The 11,871-nt window shown below is 36.5% G+C and overlaps 2 protein-coding genes across 2 annotated transcripts; one reads left to right on the top strand and one right to left on the bottom strand.

Moving 5' to 3' along the window:
- Nucleotides 1-5: 5 nt before the first annotated feature.
- il15 (interleukin 15) lies at nucleotides 6-10,976 on the top strand. The gene is made up of 6 exons (XM_042484475.2): nucleotides 6-263; nucleotides 6,266-6,348; nucleotides 7,241-7,328; nucleotides 7,567-7,611; nucleotides 9,371-9,502; nucleotides 10,470-10,976. The coding sequence occupies exons 1-6, from the start codon at nucleotides 207-209 to the stop codon at nucleotides 10,584-10,586; spliced, it is 522 nt and encodes a 173-aa protein (XP_042340409.2). The 5' UTR covers nucleotides 6-206; the 3' UTR covers nucleotides 10,587-10,976.
- Nucleotides 275-8,918, bottom strand: LOC121941649 (DNA replication licensing factor MCM4-like). Its single transcript, XM_088075922.1, has 3 exons — nucleotides 8,555-8,918; nucleotides 6,018-6,121; nucleotides 275-5,489 (listed from the first exon to the last, which is right to left on the bottom strand). The coding sequence occupies exons 1-3, from the start codon at nucleotides 8,611-8,613 to the stop codon at nucleotides 5,323-5,325; spliced, it is 330 nt and encodes a 109-aa protein (XP_087932048.1). The 5' UTR covers nucleotides 8,614-8,918; the 3' UTR covers nucleotides 275-5,322.
- Nucleotides 10,977-11,871: the final 895 nt, after the last annotated feature.

Raw genomic sequence — 11,871 nt, 5'->3', positions numbered from 1 at the left:
TTAACATGACGCGAGCGCGCAGGGCGTGTGAGTTGGCTCGACATCTGGACCGCACTCAAACTCAACTTAAGTGTCAATAACACTGGACGCGGACCAATGAGACGAAATAACTTTACAAGAACAAGTGAAATGCAAAAATGTGATCTTTGCTTGTTGCTCCGCTGGGTAGGAGAGAGATCGCTGCCGCTGCGCAGATCATAGACTTCATGACGGCGCTCCCGGTGATCCTCGTCCAGCCCTCATGTCCCGGAGACCGGAGAGCGGTGAGACGACTTTCTGTGTGTGTGTGTGTGTGTGTGTGTGTGTGAGTGAGTGACAGAAGCGCAAGCAACCTGTAGCACAACTAAACGCCATGTTTACACTTGTAACGTTAGCAGAAGTACACGTTTTCATTGAGAAGGACTGAAAAGTGGCAAAGTTCAACCGGCAGCAAACTGGCGCGTGATGATCGGAGGTGTGTCGACTTTGGTGATCCACGTGCGTCAACGGGAGATATTTCAGCTGCTGTTGGTGAACCGTGCGTCTTTATGGTTATTTGGTTGAAACCAAACCAGACACCAGTATAGTCACTGGTTTAGTTTCACTTTCATTTAGGGAAGAGAACATGATATGGTTCAATAAGCTCCTCCTTCAGTTTGGAAGAGCAAACAAGCTCAAAATGACATGAAACCCCAAATGAAATGTTTTGTTGTCAATATTTGCTTTTTACATTTGTGTAAACTAGGTCAATTTGCCCTAATTTCCAAAACGAAGATAAGAATGTGTGGTAATGGGTTGGACTGCAGTAAGACTAAAGGTGTAACACAGAACTGATTGACAATGTATACAATATGCTTTAAATTCAATTCAATTCAAAAAAACTTTATTTGTCCCCAGGGGGCAATTCAAGGCAATAACAGTTAAATAACAGTTAAAACAGGACGAGGTCAGGATGACCCCAGAGGACAAAAGGTTATTAGAAGGGTTTAACCCTTTGAAAGGGTTACCCCCCAACATTTGAACCCTAAATTGCAAATTGGTTCCATTTTTTTCTTCTTTTTTTTAGAAACATTGTGAAAAAGGCAATGAGCAGCTTGGTAAGATCTAGATTTTTTTTTTTTTTTAGCTAAGGAAAATAGTAGTGGGAAAAAATAAAACAGCTAGGGAAAACTGTATTTATAGGTTTATAGGTTAAAAAATAGGTTACAGAATTATTATGTTTTAAGCATTTTTTTCCTCAGGTCATATTCTTTTTTATCTTTATTTCTTGTTCAGGTTTCTTTTTGCTAATTTACTGCTGTTTGGGTCATTTCTTCTTTCGTTGCTCATTGCCAATGCACTTTTAAAAGAAATCAGCCATTTCATTCTGCTTTCAAAAGGTTAAGGAAAAGTAGTAATAAGCTACCACCCATACAAAAATCTAATATATGGCCATAACACTGGGACATATAACTTTATATATATGGACATATTTGACATTAATATATTTGTTTCACATATATATCTAAATTTATACATGGGGATACTAAGCATGATTTTTGTACACACACTATAAACCATTTCAAGTGGTTGTTTAAATATGTTTATGATGAAATTATTATTTTTCTGTCTATTCATGTTTTAATAGTGTATCTTACTAACATAATTGGAGAGCAGTTTTTGTGTTGTTTGTGTGTGAGTGTGTGAACCACCCTTCCTCCAATCCACATTTATGTAAAACTATTCCCTCCTTCACATAAATATTATCAACAAAATAACATCTCTCTCTCTCTCACTAACACACACACACACACACACACACACACACACACACATACTGTATCATAGAAGTAATTTAAAATGTAACTAAAGTAAAACTACAAACATATTTTCAGCTAAATCTACTGTAAAGTATCAAAAGTAGAACACCTTACAGAGTGTAATTATTCATAATCCATTATATTATCGGATATTATCACTTAAACACTGCATTTGTCAATTTAGGTACTTCACACAGGACTAGCTGGTTTAATAATTAAACTCATGTTTTATCGTCGTGCATCATGTTTTATCGACTCTTCGTGTTTTCTGTTTGAAATCTTAATCTATAAATCAAAACAAACAAAACAAAAAAAAACCCCAAACAGCGCAAAAAATACAACAGCTCTCTAAATTGCGAAAGTATAATGTAGCATTAAATGAAAATATTCAAGCAAAATACAAGCACCTCAAAATTGTACTTTAGAAGGGCCATGTGTATGATTTCGATGGATATATATTTGGTCCAATAAGTGTAATTAACAATTTTACATTGATTCAACCCATGTCTGACACAGACAGATGAGGTATGCACACTACACGGGAGGTTTCAAGTTTTACCATCACACTTAGTTGCATAATAATCACGAGTGCCCCTCAAATTAGTTTTGATGACACAATTCATGCTTGCACATCTAAACTGAGATTTAAGGTGAGAAACTTTCCTCTTTCAGCAAATGAGTGTGAAAACAGCTTTCTACTGTCAAATCTGCATATAGAACATTCTGCACAATTAGTTTGAAACATCCAAGTGAAGTGACAACAATCAAGACATAATTTTACGCAGAGGGGGGCTTTAATATTTTATTTTAAGGTATTTAGATTAAATATCAGAGTTGCTCTCCTCTCACCAACTTGTAAGCAGCCTGATGTATTTCGGACATACATTACATCTGAACGTGGTCGTTTGTGTGTCTAGATTAAGGACTAGAGACGATTGTGTCTTTGCTGTCAGGGCGCCCTCTGAAGTGACCTGTCTGCTGCCAAATCACAACTTTACTTAAAATTACAATTTAAAGCTTATTTTGATGGTCAAAGTCTTATTACATTTTTTAACTAATATGTCTTTTTCTGCATTATTTTCATCCAGTGTCTTTTTTTTATTGCTTGCTTTGCATAAAGCACTCGTAACCATAGCCAAGATGTAACATGAAGCCACAGCCATATAAATAATCTTACTTTTTACCTTAATTATTTTTCAAAATCTTTAGCAAAAGTATACGCGTTAAAGGAATACGTAGAACCAATATGTATCTATAAGTGAATGTTTTTATAACACTTGTTTGTTTTATGTTTAACATTTTCATCTGCAAACAGTGATAACAGATATCATATAAATGTAGTACAGTAAAAATTAACATTTTTCCTTCTAAAATTTTCCTAATTATAAGTATAAAGTAGCATAAAATGGAAGCAAAGTATTGGTAATAGAAAGTTCCTCCACTGTCTATGGGGTTCCATATCAGAGGGAAATATTGCCATTTTTACTTCACTACATTAATTGTTATGTGTTTATTCTAACTTCACTTGGATGTTTGAGCTTCACTGTGCATAATGATGAAGAGTTTGGCACTACAAGTGTCTTCTGAAATGAACAATATTTGGATACTCGTAGACTATGGTGTTTTTTCAGTGATTGAGAGGTACGAGTTGAAATATTTTTTTTTGGAAAATCAACACATTATTATTCTCAGCAGAGTATTTTTATGAATGAATGTGATCTTTAAAAATCATCACTACATGTTCAAACATACACATGAGGCATGTGTAATACAGTTTTTTTTCTTCACTGGTTGGAACTTTAAATATATTCAAGTGATTTTGATGATTCCTGATTATTTCAACTGTTTCCTTTTCATACATCTATCACATAGAAAGTGTGCTAAATCTGCAGATGGTGTCGTACAACACTTGACTGATTTTAAACAATAGGAAAATACTTTAACAGTTGCTGAAAACATTTTGTTTGCACAAAAGAAAAGTGATGTGTTGGTCATAACATCAGAGACAATGACTTCTCTTTGCTTTTCACAGAACTACTTTCAAAGTTGTTTTTTAAGCATTACATCAGGGTCATACAGGCAGCCTAAACATTTAAACAATGCCACTGTCCCAGATTTACCACTTTGTGTTAAACAAAGCTTTGCTCTGCTACAGCCAGTACACACTGAGCGCTGCTTTTTATTAGTGCTGTCAGTTAGCAGAAACAACAATTCTGATAACAAATTCATCATTTAAACTTCTTAAATGTTGTCTTCTCATATATATAATTGGAAAATATCTTTTGATTTTGGAGCATTGGTGAAAAAAAACAAGCAGTTTGAAAATGTCAGCTCTGGAAAGTTTCTGGTATGTATTTAACTATTTTCTTATATTCTACAAGCTAAAAAAATACTTTATTATTACAAATAATCTACATATCAATCAATAATGAAAATTGATTAGCTGCTTAGTTGCTACTGTAAAGCTTTCTGTCAATATAATATTGAACAACCGTAATCCAACATTGCTCAACAGAATGCATTCTGTATTGCGCAAGTGTTATCTAACCAAACACGAAGATACACCCTGTTCTTTTTACCACCGGCCTGGCGCACCTATCCTTTGTCTTCAGTAAGACAAAAGTAGAATTTCATTCAGATTTTTCTAAAGTGAGACAGTTAAATTCTGCCAACCACAGTGCAACTAACAGGACAGGTTATGAACAACACGTCACCTGAACAGAAACACAGTTATGACAAGGAACACTGATCTGTTCGGTACACACCTCAAACTTGTAGCCATTAATTAAACTAAAAGCTATTTAAAAACAGTGTTCAATCTGCATCACACCCTCCTGATTGCTCATCCATGCTTAGAGTTACTAACAGCCTCTGCAGTGATGACACACTGTAGTGAATCAGCATCTCAGAACAATATTTAGATGTTTTTTACTTGACGACATGCTAAGTAGAGGCGGGGCCAGCAGTGGTCAGGGATAGTACGTGCACCCCTGGAAATCTGATTGGCACCCCTGTTGTACCTCCTCTCAGATTCAGAAGGTAATGAAGTACTCGACTTGTCAGTGTCATGGATTGAGGACAGAATTGGGATACTGCGTACAGGACCAGGGGTCCTGGACCAGAGGCTAGCTTTCTCATTGCAATGATGCATCAACACAAAGTGACAGAAACCGACCAAAAAGACTCACAAAGCAACCATCAAGAAATGCAAAATGACAACAAAGAGATGCAAAATGACCACGAACTGATGCAAAGCACCACAGAGAGATGCAAGATGCCAAAGATCATTAAGAGATGCAAAATGACCACAAACAGACTGAAACTATCATAAAGAAATGCAAAATGGATCAGTGTTATTGGACACTCAAACAATGTGACAGTTTGTGTTGCGATTACTCGTTACCAAGTGCTTACACAGGTTAACACTGTTGTTTTGGCGTGCACCCATTCACACACACCTTTTTGATGTCCTCCTGCTAGTAGATGCTTGGTGTGAGGGCTGAGGAGAGGCGTTCGTACATGTCTGGCTTGGTTGCCCGCTCCTTCAGGGTCTGCACTCAGTGAAGAGCTTCTGTTTGGCCTCTTCATCCGAACTCTGCAGGTGCTTCTTGTCTGTCTTATGCAAGTGGATGGCGTTGATGTGGATCTTGTACATTGACTTCACATTGCTCTGATAAGGGTTCATGCACATGGGGAATGCTCTGCAGACACCTGCAGGGACATTTGAGAAGGTGTTAGGATGTCTGACTGACTGAACAAGAAATATGGAGATTTTAGCTTGGGATTAGTTAACGTGGGGATGCCAAAAAAAAAATAAAAAAATGTTATCTTATTTGCAGACAGTCAACATGACAAATATAGCCAATACCGATGTGCGGCCAATAAATCTGTGGTTCCCCAATTATTTTATCACATTTTATACACCACATTGGAGCTTAAATGACAGGTCTACAGACAAAGAGTTAATATGCAGATATTCTAATTATACAGTCAAAATTGTTTTAAGTCTTTTTATTAATTTTAAAATTTTAATTAATTAATAAGCCCAAAATTGAGTTTTGGGCATTTGGTTGGACATATAAAGCAATATGAAGACAATAACATTAGTTTTGGAAAATCAATTCTTACTATATTGTGGAATTTCACAGCTCAGACAGTAATGGAAAAATAACAGACAGACGTATCAACAATGAAAATACTCATTTGCAGCCCTAGTGCTAGAGATTTAGGTAATCTTACCAGTGATGTTTACGCGGTCACCAGGCTGCACTTTATCCACCAGGTCATTATGAGCGCAGACGACAGTTGTGTGAGGTGTCGGCATGTCTTCAGGAGACCTTGATCTGTTGAAAGAGAACAAAGATCAATGAATGAACAGATGTCACGACCTCAACAGCAACATGTCACCAACTACCACTCAACTTATTCTGAGATTAGGCAAACCATAAGAAATGTAACACACTAACATTTCCTTGTATTCTTTCTAGAAAGGCGCCCAGTTCCAGTTGACCTGTAACCTGTGCCGAGAGAGCCACAAAACTCAGGTCTGGCTTTGTTTCTTAGTTCTGAGGTAGGCATACAGTGTGTGATTTGTTTATCCAAACTTAAATATTGGTTATCATACTTATAAATGAGGGAATGTTTCTATAGTCATTAAGGTAGCTGTAACTACAAATTTCATTCAGATATTGTGCTCACAAGAATGCAACACATGGGGTCTAAGTGACCATGACGTTTGACCACCAAATTTTAATCAGTTCATCCGTCACTCAAAGTCGATGTTTGTGCTTAATTTAACGGAGTCCCTCAAGGTGTTCCTCAGATAACACAAAAACGCCAACGAGCGATGGAAGGTCACAGTGACCTTGACCACCAAAATCTACACAGTTATTTGGTGAGTCCAAATGAACCTCTGTGCCAAATTTGAAGAAATTCACTCAAGGCGTTCCTGAGACATCGCTCTCATGAGAATGGGACAGGCAACCTGAAAACCTAATGCCTCCAGCCAAGGCTGTCCCCTGCGCAGAGGCATAAAAACACTAACAAAAGTTAGGCAAGCAGAGTCAGATTTTCTACATTATTCATTAAGAAAACTGTTCTTAAGAACTGACTTTCATCCAAAAACCCCATCACATATAACTTGATAAAACTTACCCATACAAGCATAAATGGTTTGTTAATACTGGGAAATTATTTTGTATGTACATATCGCTTCCTTACATTGAAGGACTGGCTTTCATAAATGCACAAACGTGCCTACAATCGAACAGACAGTTCAGTATTGAGTTTGTAAGATGCAACATGTAGCTCAGTAGCAGCATGATGTGATAGTCGGTCAGTTAATGTAAGGTAGTTTTTAAACATCTGTCTACTTTGACAACCCCTTTTGCAAGGACCTAAAACATCAGAAATTATTATAATAAGTTTTTTTTTGTAATCACTATCTCATGATTCTCTTAAAGCTTCTTGGGTATATCTGCGTGTGCTGCCTGCGTGCCTGATACAGCACACGTACAAACGTGCTTGGAGAGTCTGAAACCTGCCATTGAGGTGAGAGAAGGTATCAAATAAAATACTTTTTTGGTTATGTTTATCTTTTACCACTTATTATAAAAGCATTTGTTTTACACCATATGCAGAAACAATCATGTTTTTATGCTTTCTTACTTTGTTGTCCCTTTCCACTGTCCTTTCTCATTTTAACACATGTAACAAATGGGTTCTTCTTGTTTTGTATTTAAGAAACACATCTAATGTTACTCTTTTTAATGTTTCTTCTTGTTTTCAGAGATCTGACGCTATGCTGTATGCTCCATCAGCTGATGACATTAAAGTAAGTTGTAAAAGTAACTGTTAATACTGGGTTTGATTTTAGATAGGAGACAGTTGAAAAGATCATAGGACATACACGCACCTTTTTCACTGCCTGTTCAAGGTGGGAATATTGCACCGTTAGGCTGTCCTGCCATTCTGTATCAAAGGTACGATCACGGAGTGAGGAGACAGAGTGGTCTGGCCTTTAAGCCACCACAGGAGGTAGTCACAATGATATCTGTATAAAGGGGACAGCCGGCAGAGGGGACCAGGTGTGACATTTTGACAACCTGTTATGTGTGCAACCCACCGTGGGAGATTTAAAAAGCAAGCTAGTAGCTGCTAGGGCTTTAAATCACTGGTTTCATCATGATAGGATATATAGAGATACTTTGGACATCAATGCGATATTTGCAGACAAAAAAAGTCAGCTTCCATACAATTTCAATTTGATTCAAGCCGATATTATCTGCTCATTTAACACAGTCATTAACAGAAGCTGCAAACATGCCTTTTGTTTGCTTTGGACCAAAAAAGGGTAAAAACAATATAAATAATTGTTTAAAAAAAAATAAAGTGAATATATATATATTTTTATTTATTTATTTATTTATTTATTTTTTTAATGGTTCATTCTGTTTGAAAATAAAAAATATTTACATTTTAACTCAAACCATGATCTTTTTCCTCAAACTTCAGGGCTGTCTGACTTGAGACAAACTTCTCCCAACATCCTCAAAAATGGATTAACAAGATCTTTTATCAAACAACTGTCAAGTACCATAGACAAAACAAAACTGTTTTTTGTAGGTCACATTTCCCCCACATATACAACACATTAACGCATTAACGTAAGTCTATGACATTTTTCATCCCATACATTAGCTTAGCGGCTAGCGGACTTTTACTCAACTTATAACTGCAGATATTTACATGTTTTATTTGTGCTTTAACGTCCTTACCGTCGCTTGAAGTCACTGCATCTCCCGACAAAACAGCGCGGATGAATTTCAGTCTGCATGCACGTTTTCTCCAGTCTAACGTTGTTAAAATAGAGTACCTAATGTTGCTGTCGCGAGAAGTCAGTGAAGTGGGATGTCCGGCATGCACGTGACGTTTCCGCAGTATGGCTTTTGTTTACATGTGACACGCGCTCTGTTTGTTCACCCCGAGTTTCCCCGACAGCAAAACATTTTCACACTGACGATTTATTCCCGAATAAATAGCGTTATCAGTGTCTCTCGTTCGTCTGTCATGCAGAAACATGTCGATATCTGCCTGACGCTGCGTGACGGTGACACAGAATTTAGAAATAGGCGCATCTGAAAGAGGACGACATGGATGGATGTTTTCACTTTGCATAGATGATAGGGGCTCATTGCTCATTTAATATATATATCGATGCATTTGGATGGATTGTTAGACCCCTAGTAGCTGCCAGTAACTTATTTGGGTTAGTGGCTGACTCACGGTCCAACAAGTCCACCACCACTAGGAAATAAATAAAATAACATTTTTAAAAATAAATAAATATATATATATATATATATATATATATATATATATATATATATATATATATATATATATATATATATATATATATATATATATATATATATATATATATATATATGCATAGAGCCAATATAACAAGTAGCTCCAGCTGTTCTGCTTTTCTAGCCTATATTTTGATGTATATTTAGCTCTGTTTTCTGATGATGTGCATGAAGGCCTGACACAGCTGTAATAATATGAACTCTTGTTCTTGCCCCTAGGAGAACTGTAAAATGATGTCCCTCAGATGTTACATGTTGGAGTTGATGATGGTTCTCAATGAAGAAGAAGTTATGAATGAAGCAAACTGCATATTTGACTTCAATGAAAGACTGCCTGATGAAGACAAACCTGTAAGTCCTGTGAACAAAATCCTCATTAGATTGTCTGTACTTTTTAACTCCCTGTCATTCTCACATATCCACTGATGAACCTGGTATTAACATCAGTCATCTGTGTTTATGTGTAAAACTATATGCATCTTGTTTTAGTAAAATAGGCTTTTCATTGCTGACAATTTATTTCCCACCTGTGCAACATGTGACACCAGACAAAGTGTCTGTACCATATTAGCTTTAGGCCGTGTCTACACATATACAGATATTTTTGAAGAATTTTCCTTCATGTTTTTTCATTTGTTCCTCACACAAACTGAGTGTTGGGTCATTAAAACAGATTTTTTTTAAAGAGGCCTTGTGTAACCGGTGCAGGTTACTTTGTATCCGTGTGGACGTCCAATTCTCTCTTCACGTACAAACATAGATACAAATTCAAAATGTTGCAAACATTACTGCCCTCATACTTCCATGTGTTGTTTATGTCTGTCTCCATACATACAGCCAAGAGATGGCACTAGAGGGTGGAGTCAAAAGTTTCACACAACAATAAACAAGGCAATAGTGGAGGAGGAGGTGGTAATAATGAACCCTGTAATGGAACTGTGCTTACACTGCCTCCATAATCTCTGCTGGTACCGCTCCGTTTTGTCAGTTTCTTTATTCTTTCAGAAAACGCGTACAAATGGGGATAAAATGAACACAAAGTATGGGTAGAAGGCTCCGTCTGTGCATGTATATGCATCTGACATTGAGAATAAATTAGCCCTACAGCTGAGTGTTTGGGAAACGATGACGTTGGCTCCTCAAATTTGCATATGTCAGTTGCCGCTTTGTGTAATGAGCATGCAACAGAAACAACAATAACAATGGCGGACTACTGGCTTGTTTATGTTTTGAAAAATATCTTTAAATGTGTAGACAGGGCCTTAATTTATATTTGTCCTTTTTAAATGTGTTTTATTGTGTCTTTTTTTAATTTTAGGTTGGCTGTCCCCCATGTGAAGCATACTCACTTAAAAATAGTACAGTATTCCTGGAAAGACTAAATAACCTTTTGGCGGAAATTACTACACTATATATATCCAAACAATGCAAATAACATGTAAATACTGTAAGCTAATAATGTCTATTTGTATATATTTTTAAAGAATTGTGGCTGTTTTTATTTTGTGAAAAAAATAACACTGTAACTATGTCAATTTGTGACAAACCATGCCGTCCTGTATTTGATAATATAGCAGTGTAAATGTATAGTGCAGGTCATGGAGATGACTGTTTTTATCTGTACAGAGAAAGTTCCTGTCACTGTATGTCACAATCTGCCTTCCAGCTGTGCAGCTTTGAGAGAAATATGAGGAGGAAGTATCAGGAGGAAGCATACAGTAGCAACATGTACTGCATATACAGAATGTATTATATTATCAAGCTCACTACTGAATGTAATACCAAGTATACAGTATATGCCTAATAAACTCCAATATCTTCTGAATAGTTGCTCAGTTCAGTAAATAACATCACATTTTTGTCCTTTCATTGCATTTTTTTTTTAAATATACATATGTATCAAGCGTTTGTTAAAGCTGCCTTTAAGCAGTCATGTTTACACTCAGTGTTAGTGGGCATTCATGAAAAAAACAGCCCTGCATTCAAAAAACGCACGCAGCTGTGGCTGTCTGGGTGTGTTGTATCAGATAGCAGTGAGACATGGAATGTGATTCAGAGAGGCCGATATAACTAATAGATTAGAGAGTTTAGGATAGGCTTTAATAAGCAGTCTGCTTCTGCCTATGCCTTTTCAGTCAATATTCAACACATGATTCTTGAGTTAATGATTTTGTGATTTTGTGTGAAATGTCAATACTGTGTACAATATTTGGTGTTGTCATGACTGAATAAAACTAAACTAAACTAAAACTTATCAGGCACCAAACCACACAGGATTTTACAACTCTGAACAGTAATCATGGTGGCAATAATCGGAACTTTCATCTGACAAGCATGAGGTAAGCTGTAAAAATGTAAGGTTCATGTTACAAAATAATTTACAAGAAATGAGTACGTGGATGATATTATTGGCCAACGCAGCATCGAGTCTGTAATGCAGCATTGGGTGACCGTGATTTATTTCAATCCAACTTCCAGAATACATTTTGGCATTGTCCTTTCTGCAAACCACAGTAATGTTACATTTGCACATTATTATGTAGTGGATACATTAAACCTTCACATTTTAACAATGCTGTGATTGAATTTTGGCTGAAAATACCCACTTTTGGTTGCACAATCACTGCTAAAAAGGCAGCAATGTTGCTGTAAAGAAACAATCGCTCTCAGCTGCAAAATCCCAGCAGGAAATGCAACAATATTTTTTTGGAATTGTTTGG

Source organism: Plectropomus leopardus, chromosome 3 (genome assembly GCF_026936395.1).
Source record: "Plectropomus leopardus strain MGB_pleo_1.0 chromosome 3, ASM2693639v1, whole genome shotgun sequence".
Taxonomy (NCBI): domain Eukaryota; kingdom Metazoa; phylum Chordata; class Actinopteri; order Perciformes; family Serranidae; genus Plectropomus; species Plectropomus leopardus.
This window is presented reverse-complemented; position numbering and strand designations above follow the sequence as displayed.